This window comes from Aethalodelphis obliquidens, unplaced genomic scaffold, assembly GCF_003676395.1.
Source record: "Aethalodelphis obliquidens isolate GAN/ISIS:26980383/991018 unplaced genomic scaffold, ASM367639v1 scaffold61, whole genome shotgun sequence".
In the NCBI taxonomy this organism is placed as follows: Eukaryota; Metazoa; Chordata; class Mammalia; order Artiodactyla; family Delphinidae; genus Aethalodelphis; species Aethalodelphis obliquidens.
The window spans coordinates 385585-410556 of NW_020838005.1; the positions used below are offsets into that span (position 1 = coordinate 385585).

General features: G+C 46.5%; 1 protein-coding gene and 1 long non-coding RNA gene across 4 annotated transcripts in view; one reads left to right on the top strand and one right to left on the bottom strand.

Annotated features, from left to right (window-relative positions):
• LOC113610192 (uncharacterized) overlaps positions 1–24411 on the bottom strand; it is a 27104-nt gene extending 2693 nt beyond the window's left edge. Inside the window, exons 1-2 of the long non-coding RNA XR_003428990.1 lie at positions 22291–24411; positions 19513–19636 (exon numbers count right to left, since the gene is read on the bottom strand). This is a non-coding gene — a long non-coding RNA (uncharacterized LOC113610192). The remainder of the gene's footprint in view (positions 1–19512; positions 19637–22290) is intronic.
• SLC25A37 (solute carrier family 25 member 37) overlaps positions 21539–24972 on the top strand; it is a 42958-nt gene continuing 39524 nt past the window's right edge. For 2 of the 3 annotated variants that reach the window (XM_027088093.1, XM_027088092.1), the window contains exon 1: positions 21774–21881. Coding sequence is in view for 1 of the 3 variants with exons in the window: in XM_027088091.1 (XP_026943892.1) it covers positions 21666–21881 (216 nt within the window). In the remaining 2 variants the exon portion in view is untranslated. Of the gene's footprint in view, positions 21882–24972 lie in introns of all 3 variants that reach the window. The other variant, XM_027088091.1, reaches the window with a different exon arrangement.

The window sequence follows — 24972 nt, forward strand, 5'->3', positions numbered from 1 at the left end:
CTGGTTTTCAGTAATGTTCTAAAGTGCTGGCCTCAAGTCTGGAAGGTGGTACAGGTAGAAAAGAAAGAGCAGCATTATTTATTGCAAAACTGTGATCTCTATCAATGTCAAAGCTTTTGCTGTTGGCACAGAGCTCTTGCCACAGAACTGAGTTGCCAATAGATGAAATGTGTGAATAACCCTAAATTAAGACAGAAACCGTAACCTTATAGCAGTTATACAGTATCTACTAGAAGATTTTGTGGTTTTACACAAGAATTTGCCAAGATACAGAAGGTGACTATTAATGAAGCCTTTGTAAGTAACAGCCTTATACATCTGAGAAAAATAGGGTTTTTATAGAGCTGGGTCTATAATCTCAGGCCTACTCTTTGCAAAACCAGAAGGGGGAAGGGAAGGGAGGGTATAAACCGTAGCCACATAGAGGGAACTTTCCTCAACATAATAAAGGCCATATATGACAAACCCGCAGCCAACATCGTCCTCAGTGGTGAAAAACTGAAAGCATTTCCACTAAGATCAGGAACAAGACAAGGTTGCCCACTCTCACCACTCTTATTCAACATAGTTTTGGAAGTTTTAGCCACAGCAATCAGAGAAGAAAAGGAAATAAAAGGAATCCAAATCGGAAAAGAAGTAAAGCTGTCACTGTTTGCAGATGACATGATACTATACATAGAGAATCCTAAAGATGCTACCAGAAAACTATGAGAGCTAATCAATGAATTTGATAAAGTAGCAGGATACAAAATTAATGCACAGGAAACTCTGGCATTCCTATACACTAATGATGAAATATCTGAAAGTGAAATCAAGAAAACACTCCCGTTTACCACTGCAACAAAAAGAGTAAAATATCTAGGAATAAACCTACCTAAGGAGACAAAAGACCTGTATGCAGAAAATTATAAGACACTGATGAAAGAAATTAAAGATGATACAAATAGATGGAGAGATATACCATGTTCCTGGATTGGAAGAATCAACATTGTGAAAATGATTCTACTACCCAAAGCAATCTACAGATTCAATGCAATCCCCATCAATCTACCACTGGCATTTTTCACAGAACTAGAACAAAAAATTTCACAATTTGTATGGAAACACAAAAGGCCCCGAATAGCCAAAGCAATCTTGAGAACAAAAAATGGAGCTGGAGGAATCAGGCTCCCTGACTTCAGACTATACTACAAAGCTACAGTAATCAAGACAGTATGGTACTGGCACAAAAACAGAAAGATAGATCAATGGAACAGGATATAAAGCCCAGAGATAAACCCACGCACATATGGTCATCTTATCTTTGATAAAGGAGGCAGGAATGTACAGTGGAGAAAGGACAGCCTCTTCAATACGTGGTGCTGGGACAACTGGACAGGTACATGTAAAAGTATGAGATTAGATCACTCCCTAACACCATACACAAAAGTAGGCTCAAAATGGATTAAAGACCTAAATGTAAGGCCAGAAACTATCAAACTCTTAGAGGAAAACATAGGCAGAACACTCTATGACATAAATCACAGCAAGATCCTTTTTGACCCACCTCCTAGAGAAATGGAAATAAAAACAAAAGTAAACAAATGGGACCTGATGAAACTTCAAAGCTTTTGCACAGCAAAGGAAACTATAAACAAGACCAAAAGACAACCCTCAGAGTGGGAGAAAATATTTGCAAATGAAGCAACTGACAAAGGATTAATCTCCAAAATTTATAAGCAGCTCAATAACAAAAAAACAAACAACCCAATCCAAAAATGGGCAGAAGACCTAAATAGATATTTCTCCAAAGAAGATATACAGACTGCCAACAAACACATGAAAGGATGCTCAACATCATTAATCATTAGAGAAATGCAAATCAAAACTGCAGTGAGATATCACCTCACACCAGTCAGAATGGCCATGATCAAAAAATCTAGAAACAATAAATGCTGGAGAGGGTGTGGAGAAAAGGGAACACTCTTGCACTGCTGGTGGGAATGTGAATTGGTACAGCCACTATGGAGAACAGTATGGAGGTTCCTTAAAAAACTACAAATAGAACTACCATACGACCCAGCAATCCCACTACTGGGCATATACCCTGAGAAAACCATAATTCAAAAAGAGTCATGTACCAAAATGTTCATTGCAGCTCTAACTACAATAGCCCGGAGATGGAAACAACCTAAGTGTCCATCATCGGATGAATGGATAAAGAAGATGTGGCACATATATACAATGGAATATTACTCAGCCATAAAAGGAAACGAAATTGAGCTATTTGTAATGAGGTGGATGGACCTAGAGTCTGTCATACAGAGTGAAGAAAGTCAGAAAGAGAAAGACAAATACCGTATGCTAACACATATATATGGAATTTAAAAAAAATGTCATGAAGAACCTAGGGGTAAGACAGGAATAAAGACACAGACCTACTAGAGAATGAACTTGAGGATATGGGGAGGGGGAAGGGTGAGCTGTGACAAAGCGAGAGAGGCATGGACATATATACACTACCAAACGTAAGGTGGATAGCTAGTGGGAAGCAGCCGCATAGCACAGGGAGATCAGCTCAGTGCTCTGTGACCACCTAGAGGGGTGGAATAGGGAGGGTGGGAGGGAGGGAGACGCCAGGGGGAAGAGATATGGGAACATGTGTATTTGTATAACTGATTCACTTTGTTATAAAGCAGAAACTAACACACCATTGTAAAGCAATTATACTCCAATAAAGATGTAAAAAAACCCCAAAAAAACAAACAAAACAAACGTAGCCACGAAGCTCAAGAATCACAGATAAGAACTTTTCTTATGCATCTGTCGCATTCTTCGTTTTTCTTCTTATTGCAATAACCAGGCAGCAACACAGAGCGGTGATGATTCACAACTACATTCCAAGGCTCTGAGTGCAGGAAGTTATGGCTCATTTGATGTTATCAGTTAGCTGGGGTGGGGGGGTAACCAGATCTAATAAAAACACATAGGACGAAAGTTCTAAATTCCTTTCAGAAGGAGTGCTCTCACTCTAAGCATCGCAGGACCTGTGTAAATTGCTCCTGCAATGTGTCTATGTGAGATTAACTCACAGAAATACTGTAGGAGAGAGATGGCCTGTTCGTAACTCTCAGCCAGGGCTACGATGTTCATCTCTAGCAGATGCAGAGCAGATGAGGGCTCCCAGTGAGTTGATGTTGTTGCAATGAAGATGCGAAGAGGATGGCGCCCAAAGCATAGGAGTCAGAGATAGACGGGCTGTCTCTTCGCTTCCCCACCTCTGTGTGCCTCAGTCTGTCTTCAGTAAATGGGGAGGCTCACCCTTTCCCCGCCTTACAAAAGTCCAGCCTTAGAAAAGTCCAGCCTTAGAAAAGGCAAAAAGAAATGATGCCCATGGAAATGCTTAGAGTTGTTTGGGGAGGAAGCGGGTTGTGTTAGATTAAGTATGGTATTGTCTCTCCTGAGAGGCCTAATCCTCATAAGGGAACGGGACAAAGCTCTGTGGTTTGTCACCTGATCCTCCTTAGGGTAAAGCTAAGTCTGAGGGTCGGTTCCCATTCTAGGAGATTTGGAACACCCACAGCCTTGGGAGGGCATTGTGAATGTGCCTGAACTCCTAGAATACTGGTCCTGGAAAGGATCCGAAGATCACTTCCCTCCTTCTATAGACACAGAAATGAAGGCCCAGAGAGGTGAAGGGGCTTCTCCGAGGTCACACAGCTACTCCCAAATCCAGGGCTTCAGTTGACAAGCCCAGAGCCCTTTTCACAGACCTTCTCAAAGTGGGGTCCTCTGAGATTGCATGTAGCAAAAGAGGACTGCAGAATCACCTGATGTGTATACAGGGGCGCCAGGGAGGTGGCGGTAGCGGTGAGGAGAGTTGTTCAAATGCAGATTCCTGGGTCCTACCCCAGACCTACTGAATCAGAATCTTTGGGATCAGTACCTGAGAATCTGTATTTTAACATGAAGCTACTCTTACACAGCCCTGCTTTATTTCAACAAAACCTTGAAGTGTTGCTTCTAAATGACCTATGTAGAGTGGCGACCCTTTATAGACAGTCTCCTAGAGAATGTGGAAAGAACACATGCTATTAGTTGCCACCAGACAATGCCATGCCCTCAATTAGTGACAATGTATGACAGTCAGCCTCATGTCCTGTAGGCCACAGTCATACCCTTGAATGTTCTGAACAATCAAAACATTTGGGAAACAAACACAACTCATGTGGTCCAGTCCCTTTAAGAGCCTCTCTTCCCCTGGGTTCTGGAATGGGTGTGCTCTCCTCGGCAGGTCACTCCCACTTTATCTTACTGTCCCCGCCACCTCTCTGAGACATCTCCCTTCATACACGTGTCTCTGGCCTGAAAGCAGATGGTTTCTGATACAGGGCTAAACCCACCCCTCCCTTAATCAACCAAAAGTGCTCTGGCAAGTCTAGGGGAGATAAATATAGCTGTATTCCCTGTAGGAACTTCTTGGGAGGTTAAATATGGTGTGTGAACAAGTGATGGAATTGCTAGCAGCTTCCACTTAATGCCCATAAAGGGCCCTTTGCACAAAGACATCAGCTGTGCCGGGCACTTCCAAGCAGAGTTAATCTGAAAGGGAAAACCTCTGAACCCAGGTGGATCCCTGGTTACTCCATAATGGCTTGAAGCTTAGGGAGGATTTGTCTCTTGGGTGCCCATGCACCTGATTGCTCCCCGTGTGCCTCCCAACAGGTCCTCACCTGGCTCCAGACGGCTCTGCTGGGGTTAGAGCCTTTGCAGTGTCCTCCTCTGCCCAGGCAGCACCAGCAAAGATGGAGCCAGATTTCAAGATGGGTCCCATCAGGGAGAACCACTCATTAAAAGACAACCTTCACGTCAGCAAAAACCCAAGGTGGAGCAAAAGAGGACTGCAGAGCTTTCCTTCGGTCTGCATTTATTTTTTAAAAAAGGTATCTTGGGGACTTCCCTGGTGGCGCAGTGGTTAAGAATCCACTTGCCAATGCAGGGGACACAGGTTCCAGCCCTGGTTCAGGAAGATCCCACATGCCTCAGAGCAACTAAGCCCATGCGCCACAACTACTGAGCCCGCGTTCCACAACTACTGAAGCTTGCACACCTAGAACCCGTGCTCCGCAACAAGAGAAGCCACCACAATGAGAAGCCCACGCACCGCAACGAAGAGTAGCCCCTGCTCGATGCAACTAGAGAAAGCCCGCGTGCAGCAACAAAGACCCGACACAGCCAAAAATAAATACATAAATAAATAAATATATTTTTTTAAAGATAGTATTTAGGCTTAAAAGGAGAGGTAGGAAAGGACTGTTATTTGAATTTCTCTGAAATTTGCTTTAGAAAACAAAACCAGAGGCTCCAAGGAAGCAGGAGCCAGGTGTCTCCCAAACTCAGCTCAGCGTCTAGCAGCTAAGACGGTGCTCAAAAATGATGTGTCAAATGAATAAGCCACTATCTGGGTGTGACCACTGGCGGTATGGCCACTTCTTGCTGAGTGTCATTCATTGACACCATGGTGACTGAACCATGGTCCAGGGTAGACTTCTAGACTCAGAAACCCGCTTTTGTTGGCGCCTTGAGAGTATTCTGATTTCTCAGGGGCTGATTCGTATGTATCAGACTCCCAAGATTAATATGTGGAACTGGAATGCCAAGTTACCCAGGAATCACAGAGAGAAATAAATGTGCTGGGGCCTCACATGTCCCCTCTCTGTGCGGCAACCCTCCTGGAAACCACAGGTGACCAGATGGTGACCTGGTGGGCAGAGAGCCAGAACCAGGGGAACTAGGAGAATCAGACGTTTCATGGTAACAAGATAAGTAACAGGGCTTTATACAGCCATTCAGCCAAAGGCACAGAAATACAGCCCTGCCATCAGCACTCATGGCCCCTGTGTGTCCTGGCATCAGGCAGGCTGTCACAGGAGGGGCCACTGAGGCTTTGCAGAGGCTGCATCTTTCTTCATCTCTACACAGACAGGTGTCGCTGAGGTTTCCATCTGTGACGCTCCTTTTACTTCCAGATTTCAAGACCATTTCTGACCAGCCCATTCTTTTCCCCCATCCCCCAGTTTTATGGAGATATAATTGACATAAACACTGTATGAGTGTAAGGTGTACGCATAATGAGGTACATATGTTGTGAGAAGGTTACCACAATAAGTTTAGTTAACATCCATCACCTCATACGGTTACAAAACTTCTTTTCCTCGTGATGGGAACTTTTAGGATCTATCTCTTAGCAACTTTCTGGTTGAGAGTCCGCCTGCCGATGCAGGGGACACGGGTTCGTGCCCCGGTCCGGGAAGATTCCACATGCCGCGGAGCGGCTAGGCCCGTGAGCCATGGCCGCTGGGCCTGCGCGTCCGGAGCCTGTGCTCTGCAACGGGAGAGGCCACAGCAGTGAGAGGCCCGCGTACCGCAAAAAAAAAAAAAAAAAAAAAGCAACTTTCAAGTATACCACACAGCAGTGTTAACTGTCGTCGTCATGTTTTACATCACATACCCAGGACTTATTTATCTCATAACTGGAAGTTTGTACCTTTTGATCCCCTTCCTCCAATTCCCCTCTCCCCCACCTCCAGGAACCACAAATCTGTTCTCTTTTTCTATGAGTTAGGTTTTCTTAGATTCCACATCTAAATGAGATCATACGGCATTTGTCTTTTTCTGTCTATTTCACTTAGCAGAATGCCTTCAACGTCCACTCTTTGTTTTTCTTTAATTGAAATATTGTTACTTTCAATCCATTATCAGTCAGATTTTAGGAACCTGGACGTCCTCTTCTCTCTTTCAGGTGACAGCCCACCTCTGATGTACTGTGTGCAGACTTGTGACACACTCAGAAGAAAGCTAAATTTCCCTCATTGCCAAAGTGGTGAGCGTTATCGTTCTGTAGGCCCCCAAGTACTAACTGACAGCAATTATAAATCAGATTTCTAGATAGAAGATCAGTTTAGGGATTTTTCTTTTACCTTTCTACCCCTACCCCTCTCAGTGCCATGGGTATATTACAAAGAGCTTAGATGGATGACGGTGGAAACCTCCAATGTCAGCTAAGAAGGCCATTACTACTGAGGAATTCACTAGTGGGGACTGTCTGCACTGCCTGTGGAGCTCTGGTTTCATTTAGGAATAGAAATGTTCAGCCTGTGAGATCCAGCACATGGCAACAATCAAAGCACCACCTGGAAGTCAAGAGGAATAGAAAACAGTAGAATCAGAAGGAAGTGACGGGGCTTCCCTGGTGGCGCAGTGGTTGAGAGTCCGCCTGCCGATGCAGGGGACGTGGGTTCGTGCCCCGGTCCGGGAAGATCTCACATGCCGCGGAGCGGCTGGGCCCGTGAGCCATGGCCGCTGAGCCTGTGCATCCGGAGCCTGTGCTCCACAATGGGAGAGGCCACAACAGTGAGAGGCCCGCATACAGAAAAAAAAAAAAAAGAAGAAGAAGGAAGTAACGATCAGAGAGCACATAGGACCATGGTCAGTGCTCGCGGGCACTTGATGTTCGTTGACTGACGGCCTGACAGACTCAATGAATATCTAAATAATCCCACCGCCTCATTACACAGAGGAGGAATTGAAGCCACAGGGGAGCTTAATTTGCTGAGACATACAGCTGAGCAATGGCACCTGGGCTTACAGGGGATCTGAGTCTCAGCTCTGTGCTCGTGTTATCACAATGATGGCAACTGGGTGAATCAAGGAGAGCTGGGGTGGAGAGGAGGAAATAGGGAATCATAAAAGAGTAAAATGATTTAAAATACAGGCATACCTCGCTTTGCTGAACTTTGCTTTATTATGTTTCGCAGATAACTGCGTGTTTTACGAATTGAACGTTTGTGGCAACCCTGCATTGTCAGATGATGGTTAGCGTGTTTTACTAATAAAGTATTTTTAAATGAAAATGTGTACTTTTTTTTGGCCTAATGCTATTGCGTACTTAATAGACTACAGCATAGTGTAAACATGACTTTTATTTTTTACTTTTTGTTAAATTTTTATTGGAGTATAGTTGATTTACAATGTTGTGTTAATTTCAGGTGTACAGCAGAGTGAATCCGTTATACATATACATATATCCACTCTTTTTTAGATTCTTTTCCCAAATAAGCCATTACAGAGTATTGAGTAGAGTTCCCTGTGCTATACAGTAGGTCCTTCTTGGTTATCTATCTTATATATAGTAGTGTGTATATGTTAATCCCAATCTCCCAATTGATCCCTCCCCCTGTGAACGTAACTTTTATATGCACTAGGAAACCAAAAAAAAATTCATGTGACTCACTTTATTGCAATACTTGCTTTATTGTGGTAATCTGGAACCAAATCTGCAGTATGTCCAAAGTATTCCTGTGATTATGGAAGAGGAACCCAACCAGCATCAACCTCAAAGTTTGCCCCTGTCCTGCCTTCACACTCTTTCCTCCTTCCTCCCTTCCATCCAGCGTCTCCCTGGACGCTTTTAACTTCCTCTTACTTCCACCTTCAGGCTCTCCCCTCTATATCCCCTGGAGTCGACATGTATGCATCCCATACTAAATAAAACCCTCACTAGATCCAGCTCCCTTCAAAACATGGCCTTGTTTCTCTTTACTTTTTACCATCCAGCTCCTTAAACAAAAGAAACTAGACGTGCATCGTCCAGTGTGGTAGTCACTAGCTTCATGAAGCATTTGAAGCGTGGCTGGTCTAAACTGAGATGTGCCGTGAGTATGAAGCATACACCGATTTCAAAGACAGTGTGAAAGAAGAATGTAAACTATCTCATCATAATTATTTTGAATAAGTTGGAATAAACAAAATATATTATTAACATTAATTTTCCCCGTTTCTTTCAACATTTTTAATGTGGCAACCAGAAAATTTAAAATTACATTTGTGGCATGCGTTGTATTTCTATTGGGCAGTGCTGGTCTAGACTCTGCTTCAAAGCATTTAAAGACCATCTCGAACACAAAGTGCAATGTTCATAAAATTAAAACGGGTGTTGAGTCTATGGAAGAGGTTGTGTTCTCAAACCATCATTTTCAATAACCTTTTAAGTGAGGAAACGCAGAGGTTGTGTGTGACATGGGAAATCATGATGGAATTAACGTGGTGACCCGCTTGTTAATCAGGGAACTTGACCCTGAAAGGATAGTAATGATACAGCTAATGTTGGTTCAGGCTTTATGTCTCTCATAGGACATCCTGGCCTTCTTAACATCCTCAGAAGCTGTTTGAGGTTGTGCCTTCCTGAGGACAGCTTAGCACCTTCTGGGACCTAACAGGAATGCCCATGGGGGGCATTTGATGCCCCACGGTGGAGGAGGAAGAGTGCGGAGTCAGCATGGAGTTAGTGGAAGACCTGGGTCCAGATGCTAGCTCAGCATGACCTCATAGAAGTCACCAACACTCTAGGTTTCCTCCTTGGTGCAATCTTTGTGCTGTAGCATAGTGCTTTCTCTGGAGTTCCCATCTTTCTGTTTTACACTTAGAACTGGGGAGGCCTTGAGGAAATGACTGGAGATCTTTAAGCCTCCATTTACTGTTTGTAAGATGGAGACTAGGACAGTGCTGTCTTACAAAGTGATGGAGAGTCAACGAGATAATCCATGCCTAGTGGATGCCCAATAAACGTTAAGAACAAATAAAAGCTTAAAAACTGAAAGGGATCTTAAAGGTCACCCAGTTCAACTCCCACCCAAACTCCAGGATGCCCTTATATTTCCCCTGATATCTGGCCTCCCCTCGTTCACTGCCAATGGAGGGAACCTCACTGTCTCACAGGGCAGAACTTGCTTGTTTGTTTTTAAATTTTATTTTATTGTGATAAAATATACATAGCATAAATGTTACCATTTTAACCATTTGTAAGTGTACAGTTCTGTGGCATTAAGTACATTCGCTTGTTGTTGTATAAACTTCCCAGCTCCAGAACTTTTTCATTATCCCAAACAAAAACTGTACCTATTAAACAATAACCCCCCATTTCCCTGTCTCCCCAGACCCTGGTAACCACTGTTCTTTCTGTCTCTAGGTATCTCAAGTAAGTGGAATCCTACAGGATTTGTCCTTTTGTGTCTGGTTTATTTCATTTAGCATGATGTCTTCAGGAGTCATCCACGTGGTAGCATGTGTCAGAGCTCCTTTCCTTTTAAAGGCTGTATAATATTCTATTGTACATGCACACAACCTTTTGTTTATCCATTTATCCGCTGATGGATGGTTTTGAATGTCTCTAACCATCAGTTCCTCCACCAAGTGAGCTGAATTGTGCCTTCCTGTGACTTAAACCCATCTGCCCAGCTCTGCCCTTGGGCCAGAGCATCAGACTGGCCTCCTTCCCACAAGAATCCCTGGATGTGAACCAGCAACTCCTCAAAGGCTAAGCAGTATTTCATAATTTCCAGACCCTTTGCCATCGTGGTTTAAACCTTTAGACCCACTTCAACTTGCTGATCTCCTGTTCAGAAGGAATCATCCTAAACTGAGCTGATTTGTACTGGACCCTGGAACTAACCTCCCTTACCTTGACCCTACTCACACAGCCTAAGAATGCATTGCCTTTTCTGGGGGGCAGCCATATTTCACTGATGCCTCTATTGAACACGTTTTATTGGGTGCCTCGTAAGGTGAGGCAATTCAGTTAGCAGTTTAGGGCTTGAGCTCGGGGGCCAGACCTCCTAGGTCAGAATCTGAGATCCATCCCTTACTGTGTGCCATTGGGCCTCAACTTCTCAGGGCCTTGTTTCCTTATCTATAAAATAATAATAATGGTAGAACCTGCCTCATTGGATGGCTGTGGAGGTTACATGAATTAGTGCCCGTCAAACATGAGAAGAAGGCGTGGCAATCAACAAATGCGCTATTTCTCTGCGCAGGGCACTGTGCCAGGTGCTGGGGGCAGGCAGGCAGCCAGGAAGACCAGCTATGGGCTCTTTGTGGTTCCCAGTCTAGCGAAATGGTTGGACAAGCAAACCATTACATGACAACCAGAATTTATTCATGGGCAAACGTGTAATTAAAAGATATGTTTTTAAGTAGAAAGAAACCCCAATTACACTACAGTGTATAAAGTCTTATGAGGAGAGGATTGCAGAGTGAGATGGGGGCACAGCAGGGAGACACCTAACTTACCCTCACTTATTCACTCAGTCATTCATTAAAAATAAATTCGTATTGGTGCAGCCACTATGGAGAACAGTGTGGAGCCTCCTCAAAAAACTAAAAATAGAGTTGCCATATGATCCAGCAATCCCATTCCTGGGCATTTATCTGGACAAAACTCTAATTTGGAAAGATACGTGCACCCCTCTGTTCATAGCAGCACTATTTACAATAGCCCAGACATGGAAGCAACCTAAATGTCCATTGACAGAGGAATGGATAAAGAAGACGTAGTACATACGTACAACGGAATACTACTCAGCCATAGAAAAAGAATGAGATAACGCCATTTGCAGCAACGTGGACGCACCTAGAGATTATCATACTAAGTGAGGTAAGTCAGAAAGAGAAAGACAAATACGGTATGATACCACTTATATGTGGAATCTACAACATGACACAAATGAACTTATTTATGAAACAGAAACAGACTCACAGACATAGAGAACAGACTGGTGGTTGCCAAGGGGGAGGGAGAGTGGGGGAGGGATGGATTGGGAGTTTGGGATTAGCAGACGCAAACTATTGTATATATGCATGACAACCACTTTGCCGTACACCAGGAACTAACACAGCATTGTTGATTTACAGCATTGTAAATCAACTATACATCAATAAAATAAATTGACGGGCTTCCCTGGTGGTGCAGTGGTTGAGAGTCCGCCTGCCGATGCAGGGGACACGGGTTCGTGCCCCGGTCTGGAAAGATCCCACATGCCGCAGAGCGGCTGGGCCCGTGAGCCATGGCCGCTGAGCCTGCGCGTCCGGAGCCTGTGCTCCGCAACGGGAGAGGCCACAGCAGTGAGAGGCTCGCGTACCGCAAAAAATAAATAAATAAAAATTGTTTTTAAAAAGCAAAAATAAATACTTACTGGGTTCCTACCAGTGTTAGGTACTATTGTTGATTCTGGGAAGTATCTGTGAACAGGACAAAGATCTCTCTCCTGGGGAGCTTACATTCTACTGGTGGGAGATGGACAAAAACATAATAAATACAAATAAATAATAAAAATTAGATTGTACATTAATAACTACAACTCTACTGTCTATTAGAGGCAGAGCTGGCATGATTCTTGATAGATCATATGTTCTATGTGAGCGACAATTAGCATTTTGGGATGAATCCAGGGGTTTTGACTTGAAAAACTAGAAGCAAACCCGTGAAGTCAGGATGCTTCCCAGAGGAAGTGGCATCTAACTGGGGACTGGAAGGACAAACAGTGGCCGTCCAAGTGAAGAGAGCCAGGAAAAACGTCCTGGGAGCTGGAGCTTGTCCCAAGCTGATGGGCAACTACAGCATCATGCGAAGCCTTACCAGTTCAAGAGGGCCTGTCCTGCCTTGCTTGTCCGTAAGGTTCAGGATTTAAGGGCACAATTTTATCAATATGTTTTTAGAGATTTAAAAAAACAACTTTGACTTTTAGCCTTCTGTAAAGCTACTCCTAGTATTGCGTCTTCCAAGAGGTTGATAAGTTTGCATTCCATGACTTTTTCCAGTAGTTGATTAAAAAAAATAGTTGAATTGAACTTGGTCAAGGACAGGGTACTGTGTGACACCTCCCTTGCTGGTATTGGCCCCATTAATCAACCTCCTTGGGTAGTACAGCTTACAAATCAATCCAACCATAAAATAATATAACATGGCCTGCATTTCTCCATCTAACTCTGTAATAACAGCCCTAAGAATCAAATGAGATAAGATATGAGAAAGTGCTCGAAAACTTTCCAGAGTTCTACAAGTTGCCACTATTTAGTATGACTTGGCCACCAAACTTCTGGGAATGAAGAGATATGGAGATTAAGTTAGGACTCTGCTGTCATAGGACAGGTGATTAAAGGATAGAGCAGCCTCTCTGTATTTCCACCTGTATAAATGTGCTACATTGTAATAACCTCACACCTGGGCAAGTGCACAGCCTTTTAAAAGAAACATGCTTTACTTGCACCAAACTGATCAGTTTTGAGAGATGGCTATAGCTCTTGAAGTGACTTTTGTGAATGTGAAGCAAATGGTGAGAATGTGAATTGGTCCTTTTTATGATAATATGGAAAGGAAATCTGTTAACTGTAGCAAGTAGTGTTCATGTCCTGATTTTATATACTTGCATTTATCAAAACATTTTGATAAAAATGTTACAGACTTGCATTTTTGAAAAATAAAAAGAACACTTAAAAAGCAGAATCAACTGCTGATTAAGAGACAGAAAATCTTTGGTGAACATCAGTGTGCTATGAAAAATGTCCATGGCTACTGTAAGAGCTAAAAACATTTGTCAAACACTAACGGGGAAATGACATTTCTGAATACATAAATACATATACATATATAGAGTGCTATATATATTTTCTTTTTTAATCCTGTAATGTAGGAATTAATGTGCCCGTTTTATAATTGAGAAACTAGACTCAGAGATGCTAAGTAATTTTTCAAAGGACACACAGCTAGATAGTGAGTGCTAAGTCAGGACGTTTGAGTTCAAAGTTCATCTTTTCTGCTATGCTCTGCTTCCTTCTCAATCGATTAAACACATGCCTGTTGCTCTCCTTTTATGTGCAGGAATCTGTGCTAGGTTCTGGGCCTACAAAGGAGCATAAACCAGAGATTCGGCTCTCCAGGGCTTAGGGTCTAGATGGGGGACCAAGGTATGTTCTGAAACAAACTACAGTACAAGGAAGTAAATGGTAAATGTCATGTGGGTGAGGTAGTACACACATCCTAGAGAAGTTCAGTGGAGAAAGATGTGTGTGGGCTGTCTGGGTCAGGGAAGGCTTCCTGGAGGAGGGCACATTTTATTTATTCATTTGCATTTATTCATTCGTAGCCTACTCTGTGCCAGGCACGGTTCTAGGCACAGGGACAGAGCTGTGAAGATGTGACACCCAATGTCTGTTTCCTTGAAACTTACTCTGTGTGATAGTCAGAAACACACACACACACAGAGAGAGAGAAAGAGAGAGAGAGAGAGAGAGAGAGAGAGTGCAAGAGGAAGAACAAACAAAAAAACAAACAAAGATAAATTAAGAAAGTAATGGGTGCTATACATTTTTTAAAAAAGTGATTGTGGTACTGGTTTAATTTGTTCTCTCTGAGGAAGTGACATTAAAGCTGGTACTTGAAAGACAAGAATCTATCCATGGACATATATACACTACCAAAGGTAAGGTAGATAGTTAGTGGGAAGCAGCTGCATAGCACAGGGAGATCAGCTCGGTGCTGTGTGACCTCCTAGAGGGGTGGGATAGGGAGGGTGGGAGGGAGACACAAGAGGGAGGAGATATGGCGATATATGTATATGTATAGCGATTCACTTTGTTATAAAGCAGAAACGAACACACTATTTTAAAGCAATTATACTCCAATAAAGATGTTAAAAAAAAAAAAAGAATCTATCCATGGGAAGAGCGGGCACTGGACATTCCAGGCAGGGGGAATATCATCTCCATTCTCCTAAAGAGCGCATCTTCTATGCTCAGCAATCTATTGAATGGTTGGAAATATGGCAGCTATGCTGCCTAGAGGATTGTGATCAACACGTTCTCAATGATGGTAAGGCTCAGGGTGAAACTCACCTGCGGAATCTGGCAAATGCGGGCGTGTGCTAATGTGCTATGTCAGGGGAACCCGGCCAGAGCGAGCATCGATGACTATTGGTTTTTACAGAGAAGGCATCTGAGATAAGACTAATGACCGCAATAAAGGAGTCTTATCAGCTTCTAGGGTTATTTCAAAGGTGGGTGAATTGAAAAAGTACTGAATGGAACACCTGGGTTTTTATCCCAGTTCTTCCACTATCCACTTCTGTGTCTGTGGACAAGTTACTTTACCTCTTGGACCTCTTTGGTCACCTGTGAGATGGGATTATAGACTATATCATATTCTAGGTCTCTTCCACTTCTCAGGCTTTGCAACTCCATGCTCCCAAGAAAAGTAGCACCCTGTTTTAGTGTTTGTGACATGTATCAATACTTTGGAAGAAAAGAAAATGTCCCTTTTATCTCTCTTCTCCACCGTCTGTGCTCAGAGCCTCAGGAGCTATGGTGCAACATGGTTTAATTTCCTGGAGCTCATGAATGTCTGTAGCATTTTAATGTTATTATATAGGAATATGGAGCTCCTTTGAAGGAAACTCTTACTACTGTAATAAATATTGATCATTTACTCAATTTACATCCTCAAAGAACTTGAGGCAACATAACTATAATAATAAATAGAAGGTTGGGAGAGCCAGGAAGGAGGCGTGAAAGAGTGACAGGGTTCAGCTCACTTCCTGAGGGTCAGAGAAGACTTCCTGGAAGGGGAACCATCTGAGCTGAGAAATGAGTACCTGTGACAGGTGGGGCATGGAAGGCAAGTTTAGGCTATAAGCAGGACGACCATATCCTAGTTTCCCCAGGACGGTCTCAGTTTCTACCTCTGTCCTGGTGTAATTCTCACCAGTGTCCCTTGTCACTCTCAAAAAGCATCCCAGTTTGGAAGATAAATTACACAGTCGCCGTAGCTATAAGTGACACTCTCTCAGAGGCCTGAATCTCCCCATGGCTGACAGGATCTGAGAGAAGAAGAGAGAAGCCAGGAATGACTGTAAACTTGCCAGTTGGTTGCTTGGTAAAACAGAGGTAAGATACAGGAAAAAGTAGCCTGAGAAGGAGTCGTCAACCAGGAGGAAAGATTATGAATTCAGTTTTAGATTGGACAGATAGAGCTGGAAGGCACAACACTGGGTCCAACTCTTCCTTTTGAAGATAAAGGGACGCGGGCAAAGGATATGAGTCAGGACTGGAACCTGGGCTTTTCCCGCGACAGCCTGCAGCTCTAGCCTCTCACCACCACCACCCACCCCCGTCTTGAGCTCAACAGTTTCCCTCCAATATTCATGTCTGCTCGGAACCTGTGCCCTTATTTAGAAATATCTTTGCAAATATAATCAAGCTAAGATGAAGTAAGTCATCCTGGCGTAATCCAATGACAGGTGCCAAGGAACGTCGAGGATTGCAGGGGAGCCGCCAGAAGCTAGGAAGGGGCAAGGAAGGATCCTCCCTTAGAGCCTTTGGAGGGGGCATGGCCCTGCCAACACCTTGATCTTGAACTTCTAGCCTCCAGAGCCATGAGAGAATATACTGCTGTTGTTTCAAGCTGCCCGTTTGTGGTGTTTTGTGACAGCAGCCCTAGGACACTGATCTACCATCTGAGCTTCACATGGAGCTGAGAGGCACGAGAACATATGGGGCTGGAGTGCAGAGGAGTGGTCAGGATTGAAAACAGAGCCTGGGCTGGGAATGGGAACGTGGGAATGGAAGCGAGGACCAAAGGGAAGAGAAGAAAGGAGCTCTGAGGACAGACTGTCAGGAGGAAGGAGAGGCCGAGGAGGCAGACGGTGCTGCCTGAAGGGCAGGAAGAGAGCGGAAGTGAGGGAGGAATTCCTGAGGAGGCGGGCTTCAGAGGTTCCTGCCAGGAGAGGCGGGCTGATCCGGCAGTGAGATCATTGGTGACCTTTTCAAGAGCTCCTTTCGAAAAGTGCGGGAGTGAAGAACCTAGGGGTAAGACGGGAATAAAGACACAGACCTACTAGAGAATGGACTTGAGGACATGGGGAGGGGGAAGGATAAGCTGGGACAAAGCGAGAGAGGGGCATGGACATATATACACTACCAAACGTAAAATAAATAGCTGGTGGGAAGCAGCCGCATAGCACAGGGAGATCAGCTCAGTGCTCTGTGACCACCTAGAGGGGTGGAATAGGGAGGGTGGGAGGGAGGGAGACGCAAGAGGGAAGAGATATGGGGGTACTTGTATATGTATAGCTGAGTCACTTTGTTATAAAGCAGAAACTAACACACCATTGTAAAGCAATTATACTCCAATAAAGATGTTATTTAAAAAAAGTGCAGGAGTTAGAAACCACGGGAAGGCTTCAGGAGTGAATGCCTTGTAAGGAGGGATGGCCAGGGGCGATCATTCTTTCTGGGGCTTCAGAATGGAGGAGAGAAATAGGGCAATAGCTTAAGGCGTGGAACAGGGGAGAGGGATTTTATTAGGCTATGGAGGATTGAGTATATTTGTGGAAAAAGGTGAGGAAAGGGAAAGATGACAGATGCAAGCTCTTTTGGGGGGTGGCTACGGATGGCCCAAGGTCACCCGTGCAAACACACAGATGTGGCACACCCTACCCACAATTCAGCCACTGCTTGGCCTCCACTGGGGCCTCAGGGCTCCTCTGCTACCCATTCCGTCCACCTCTGGGGCCTTGAGACATCTGCTAGGTGATGGGTTCTTGAGTGAGAGTGGGAATGACCGCAGTGCAGAGACTCTGATGTGAGGAGGGTATGGCTGGCATCGTTGGGTCTCATCTGTGAAAGTGCAGGGGGCAGCTGCCGTGGAGGATAGCACACACATCCACAGGACAGGAGTCAGGGTGGGGGGTGGCTGTCGCACAGCAGGGCGGCCCAGCCCTATCACAAGGGACTCAGCAGCAGAGTCTGCAGCAGTGCGAGCCCGGCAGGCTTCTGGGAGGCAGAGCTGGGCAACACTCCTCTCTCAACCCGCTGATTAAACTACCAGCTCGGACCCTCTCTTGTCACCACCTTTCATAAAAGGAAGCCCCGTAAACTGAGGCAGCTCTGCCTTCTCTGTGCCTGGTGGCCCACCCCCCCCATCCCTTCCTTACTTGATGGGGGGCTCTGGAGGGAGGCTAGCTTTTGGCCTCCATTTCTTCTGTCTCAAGGATGAGACTCATCCCTAAGGATGAATCACAGATAGAGCCTTTAGGGAACACAGTGCTGTCTTTAGGAAAGCAAGAGGTTCTGGGATTATAGGGTCAGATGTGTAAATGAGGGAGACACCCTGCATGTCTAGAGGCCCGCGCAGCCCTTCCAACCTATACACTTGACTTAAAGATAACGGAGGTGTGGAGGAGTTCACATTGTGAAAAACAAAGGCAAAATGCACACCCCACCTGGTACCCAGCACACGATGATCTAGGAGACATCACACCAGCTGCAGTCCCTCCATGGTCCGGGCCTCCCTTCTGTTAGAGGAATTCTGGGGCTCCAGGGGGAGACACAGCATTGGCTAAATTCTGGGTAGGGTGTTAATATATCTGTGTGTTGCATGGGTGGGCAGGTGGATGCCAGGGTTTAAGTAATTATTGTGAAAAAGGTAGGATTTTGGAGGAAGCCTGGACCTCTTAACTCTATACTCTTAACTCCTTTCTGTCCTCTTTCCTCCCAACACCCCCAAATTATATATACTTCACCACGAGCTTCTATTCTATTTTTTTCTGTATTTCATTCACCATGTGTTAAGTGGCAGTGCCCATGGTAAGCAGGTGAGGAAGCATGCCAACCAAAAGGGCCAGAGCCACATAGCTGCTAAATGGTGGAATCTGGGCTTGAACAGGTCCATGACTCCAACTCAAGTGCTCTTCCCCCTACACCCTCTGTAACTTCCCGTTTCTAAGTGGAGCTTGACTCCCAGCTGGGCTAAAGCAGCATGATGACGTCTTCAGAACTTCAACATTTGGGAACTTTATGTAAGACTTGGCTGGAACCAGCAAGTCATTCTGAGTCTCCTGGTTTACCCCACAGGGCAGGATCTCCGTTCTGCTCCTGGGTCCTTCCAGTGCTGCCTCCTTGTTGGCAGTGTGGTCAAAGCACTGGGTTATGGTGTCTGGGATCTCACCCCTCCTTGCAAGCAGGCCTTCCTCAGAGATCTAAGACTGGCTGCTGCATTCTGACATCTAGGGAAGCCTCCTTCATTATGATGCCCATTTGCTACTATACAGAATATTGTTGGATGGGAAGGAAGAGCTGAAACCTAGGCGGGGACTCCAGAGATGATTCTCAGACCCACACCTCCAAATTGGCTTCCCAAGGGAACCTCCACCACATCCTCAAAGGTGAAGGCCACCTGTGGAAGCTATGGTGCTGCCACCATCCCTGCTGCCATTCCCACTGCCACAATGGCCTCTCAACATTCATGAACTTGGTGTCCAGACCCTGCAATGCTATTGTAACAGGCAAGCCACTGCCCACCCCAACTGCTCCTAACCCTATGATTTCACTAGGCAGCGTATAACTTCAAAGCAGCAGGAAGGTGGTCTCTATCTGCTTTCCACTTCCCAGATCTCCCTAGTTCACCTAACTGGCAGAATACAAATTATATCTAGACTCCTAGTTGCAAAGGAGTCTGAGAAATGTGGTTTCAAATTTTCTGGTCACTACAGTACAAGGAGAAGTTTAAGATGGACGCTGAGGGCCAAACCACCATATATATTGGTGAGAAAAAATATTGAATATTCAAAATAAATATTCCAAAGATTTTCTAAATGCTTCTGGCTTAACGTTTGTTTAATGAAATTTTAAAAAAGTCTTAGGTACCTGAAGATTATGGGCATGTTCACAAGTGCCAAGAGTCCTCTCAACCATCCACAAGCTTACTTTTCTCCACCACTATCACCATTGCCGAGTTCAGGGCGTTTCTCATCCGTTGGGAGATTAGATCCTAAAAAGAATGATCCATTTTCATTCTTTCCATTTTTTCAATTATAGAAACAATACAAGCATTGTTTGTCTGAAAAATATAGTAAAAATACCTCTAATCCTATGTCACTATCACAATAACCACTTCACTCTTTTCCTCTGCATATTTACATCTTTGTGAATGTAATGTTCATAGAATTTTGTTTTGTTTTTTCACATAACATTGCATCATAATTATTTCCCATGTCGTTGCGTAGCCACAATTTTAATGGCCCCATAATATTTCATGAATACACGTATCATAATTTGCTCAGCCAATGTTCTCTAGTTGAACATTTTGGTTGTTTCCAATTATTTATTACTATGAATAATGCTTTGAAGAGCGTCATGCATATTCAGACAGTTGTGTCACATTCCCTGAAGTGGGACGATGAGTTAATATGTACTGGTTAAAGGGTATCCATTTTTACACGAGTATCAACAGGTTTTGACCAACGTTTCTTCAAAATCACCTCTGGCAAAAGCAATTACTAAATTGTTCTCCAGCAATTACTAAATACAGAGCGTGTTTCTACCTAGCCCATCCTTAGCACCGGTCTTGGGAGCAACTTTTGGCAGCTACCAAAATTGGGGAGATGGTGCCCTTGGCCACGAAGACTCTATTGACATCACTCGCATCACTGAATCTCAAATCCTAGAGAGCTGCCTCGGTTGTTATGACCCAAATCTTGGGACCAGGGTGAGGCCAAAATGGGTGTGCAGCATCTTCAGGGTCTCCTGCACCTTTTCATATCTCAAGGCACAGCTTTTCTGACCAGAGAAGACTTCTTTGGATAAGGTGCAGTAAAAGTTGATCAGCTCCTGCCAAATCTTAAGCCCAGAACATGCACATTTAGATGTGCAGTTGCCATGCTTTCAGGGAGCCTTAGATAAACAGGCAGGTTACTCCCCTACTTTTTGATTACTCCCCCTTCCCCCAGATGGAGAAAGACAATATTATTTAGGTTAAAATAAAACAGTCTGGGTTACACTTTATTTAAGAAGATAGCTTGGGATGAGTTTAAGATCGAGAAGACCAGAGTCTTTAAAGATAGGCAGATGCAATCCTGCACGATTTCACTCTCTTGGCCACTTTGCACCCTACTGTGAGACCAGGCTTCTAAAGTCCCTCCAGCCCCAGGAAAACGTGCTGAAGGCGCCTACTCAGAAGGGCTCCATCCTGGTGACTACTTATTGCCCGGTCCAGGGCAGGGTGGATTTAGCCTCTTGGTGAGAATAAGGAGGCACAAGTTTTGCTCTATGTATTATGTGTTTTCAGTGAGACAGAAAAATTCGAGTAAGTGGCCGTTCTCCTCAACGAAGCAGCCTGGCACAGCATCTTGAGTTTTCACTTTGTTCCCTCCACGGGACATGCTCTCGAGCTGCACAAAAGGAGGTGCACCCCTCATATCGCGCAGTGGGTCCTCAATTCTAGAATTCCACTCCACCTCCACGTGTGCCTCCACCCCTCCCCTCCTCCAGCCACCATAACTGCTCCATAAATGACGTTCGCAGCAACTTCCCCCCTCCAGGCCTGAGGAATGCCAAAGCTTGCTGAGCAATACTGTTTGCAAAATCCCCGGCTCTGGGGGCAGATTTTCCGCTGCTCCGAATCTCCCTCCAGCCTCAAGCATTGCCCAATCCCTACGGTCCGGCTGACCCTCCCCAGCGACTGCCCCAAACCAGGCAGCACCACCCCAACAGGAGGTAAGACAACTTCCCGGGACACCCCAACGTCTCCTTTCGCCCCCATCCGGTAGCTTGGAAATTTGCACTGGGCAGTGACGTCACACTGGGAGGCGGGTCCCCACTGTCCCGCACACCAATGGTGCGGCCGCGGCCGGCCTCTACTTTCCCAGTGATTGGTGCCCCTCTGCTCCACCCCAGCCCGCCATGGCGTCAGGCGCCGCAGCACCCGGGAGGTGGTTCCCACTTTAAAGAAGTGAAGTTTTTCGCCCCCTCCCCCTCCCCGCCCGCCTCCTGCAGCCTCCCGCGCCCAGCGGAGCCGGCGGATGGAGCTACGCTGTGGCGGCGTAGGGAGTCAGGCTGGAGGGCGCAGGATGGATGGGGACAGCCGAGATGGCGGCGGCGGCGGCGGCTGCAAGGACGCCGGGTCGGAGGACTATGAGAACCTGCCGACCAGCGTCTCCTTATCCATCCACATGACAGCCGGAGCGATGGCCGGGATCCTGGAGCACTCGGTCATGTACCCGGTAGACTCAGTGAAGGTGAGGCGCGAGGGGACTTTAGGGACGTAGCGAGCGGAGAGGAGAGCGCGCGCGCGTGCGTTTGCATCCCGCGCAGGAGCAGCCTGGATGCAGCTCTCCGAAACCGCGCTCTCCTCGGGGCCGCGGCGCCCCGGGTCTCCTGGGTCTCACCGGGAGTTGGCGCGCGTAGCCGGGGCGCCGAGGAGCGCGCTGCGCAGCTCCTTCCGCTGTGCGCCTGGGCCCTGGGGGCACCCCCCGCGCCCACGAGGGTGCCCCAGCCGGCGCCCCGCTCCGCCGCTCCCGCCGAGTTCCCGGCCCGGGCTGCTGGCGGCGCTGCGGCCGGCGAGGAGGAGTGGCGAGCGCCGCTGGCCTCGGTGGTGGCGGCGGGGTTCCTGAGGGAGGCGGCCAGTGCAGCTTTGCACAGTCTTACCACTGTCTGGCAACGCGATCGGAGAGTTTGCGGTCCCGGGTCGTTGCGGCTCCAGCTGGCGCTCCCGGTGTCCAAGCCGTGGCGAGCGGCGTCCGCCGGCCGGTGCCGGGTGGCCGAGGCTGCCCACACGTGCGCTGTCCCCGAGGGACCCGCCGCCGGGAGCGCTAACCACGCTCGCGCCGAGGAACGTGTCCCCGGTCCGGCCGGCCCGGCCACCCGCCCTCCGGCTGTCGAGCCGCTGAGAGGCAGTAAGACTTGCAATGACATTTGCCTTCTCATTTTGTTGCAGGGAGGCGGGCAGGCAGGGAGAGCGTGTGCTATACAGCCTTTCTTACGGTTTGTGTAATAGAGGTTCAGTTGGCCCGGTACTTCCCGGGTAGTTTTAAATGCATTTCTGTAAGGAGGCAGTTTTAGCCAGGCGGATTTTGCCTGAGTTGACCTCAGTCAGCCTGTTCAGGATACCGAATGGCTAGGGGATAGAGTGCTGAGGGGGAATAATACTAGTACTGACACATCGCACTTTTGTGGGCAGAACTCATCTAAAACACACAGCAACCCTGGGGATTAACAGATGAAGAAACCGTGGCACAGAGAGGTGAACAGATTAGCCTGCCCGGGCTCATGAGCCACTGTATCCTCCGACTCCAGCCTCAGTGTGCTTTGGGAGATTTGGGGACCTCTCCGGGTGGCAGTTATCTTGGAAGGCAGGCCCAGCAGAGTTCCCCAGTTAGCATCTGTATCTTGTTGCTGATGCTGGCCCCACGTGAGTGGCGTGAAGGCCAGAATGTCTAATGGCAGGTTTTCCCTGCCCTGGGCAGCTCTCAGAGCTGGCAGTCAGGGACTGGACAGACACGGGTCCAGAGAGAAGACCATGGGCATTGGCAGTAAGGTGAGCCCAAGTCTTATATTGTGCTGCTGGGACTGAGCCATCACCCCTTCTCTCCCTCCGGCATCCCAGTGGGGAATTAAGGGAATGGTCCTTGCCTGCCAGGGTTACAGAGGCCACAGGGAGATCTTGTCTTTTAGGTTTCCGAAGCTGCTCCAGGAAAGACCCTGGACAGATACCAGGTGGCATTTGTGTAGGAAAGAAGCCCTCACATGTAATAAAATTCCCCATGTTTGAAGTTGTTGTCTCAGGCGCCTTGGACAGAGTGTGGGAAAGTTAGGAGCAGGGAGATGTTATTTGAGCGGCACCAGACCCACTGGGTCGTGGAGATGAATGTTCCAAGGACCTGTACCACTTCTGAGGCCCTTGGTCTCTGCTGTGAGTTTGGTTCAGGGCATCATTTTAGCTTTTCTTTAGGATTAGGAATAGTCAGTCATGCCTTTTGAGCTCCCTGTGACACTCTGAAGAGGCATTAATCTCACGTGTTTAAATGTTGTGATCTGTGTTTAGTTTCCTCCCTGCCCCTCCTTCTGCCCCATGGACGCTGGTCTGTTTTGATCCATTTGTCACTGTGTACTTAGTATTACTTTCCGTAGCGGCTGGTTTTCACCTGTGACCAGGTTAACGTGGTGTGTATGATCGAAGGAGCTGGTCTTCCTGTCCTAGGCAAGTCATTCTGTGGGGCTTGACTGTAAAATGAAGGCTTGGGTTAACTAACCAGGAAGGTTTTCTTGGTTCTGCGATTATAATCCTAGCTCTGAATAATGACCCTTAGGGGTTCTTCTGGTTTTGAGCATGCAGGTTTGGCTTTAAAGCCCCTCTTGTTTTTTGGCTACAACTTTCTTGGATTACTCTTTTCACTTTGCAGCAGGGATGAAAGGCACAGAGTTAAGTGGTATGAGCCCCACTGTGTGACCCCAGTGAGGCTGGGGCAGAGTGCCAACGTGTGCCAAGACCAGCATGGTTGTCATGTGTCCAACATGAGATATGCTTCAGTCACGGGAATGCTCTACTTGGGGAGACCTTCACTGTGTTCTTCTTAAATATTTGGGAAGATGAAGACTGTGAGTAATTGAATCAGGAGCCCTGGGCTGGGGTTCAAGCCCGGCCCCTAACTTGTTTCATGCCTTAGGCACGGTTCTGTGTCTTAGTTTTGTCACTAGTAAAACGGAGGCTGTGGACCAGTTCAGCATTTCCCATTTTTAACCTGTCCCCCTTTCTATGAACACAGAACACTCGTCCTCTTTTTTTTTTTTTTGTGGTACACGGGCCTCTCACTGTTGTGGTCTCTCCCGTTGCGGAGCACAGGCTCCGGACGCGCAGGCTCAGCGGCCATGGCTCACGGGCCCAGCCGCCCCGCGGCATGTGGGATCTTCCCGGACCGGGGCACGAACCCGTGTCCCCTGCATCGGCAGGTGGACTCTCAACCACTGCGCCACCAGCGAAGCCCCCACTCGTCCTCTTTACGTTCTTGAAATTTCAAAAAGTTATTACACCTGAAGCCAAATCAATGTAAGTTGTATCTTGAAAGGGAAAAAAAAAGTTTTCTTTGATTTCATAAGGCACACAGTTTTAACCTGTTCTTGTAAAGTTCAGTGAGAGTGTTGGATGGGCCTGCTTTTTCCAGTTTTTCTCTCCTAGACAGTGTGAACCATGGTGCTCAGGGGTGGTCACTTTCATTTCTGAGCCCAGCGAGCTGTTAGGTTGGGTCATTGAGTGCAAATAGGTCAGCCTTGCTAATGCTTCCCGCTGTAACATTACATACATTTTCCCATGAAGTCCCATCCCCCCCACCA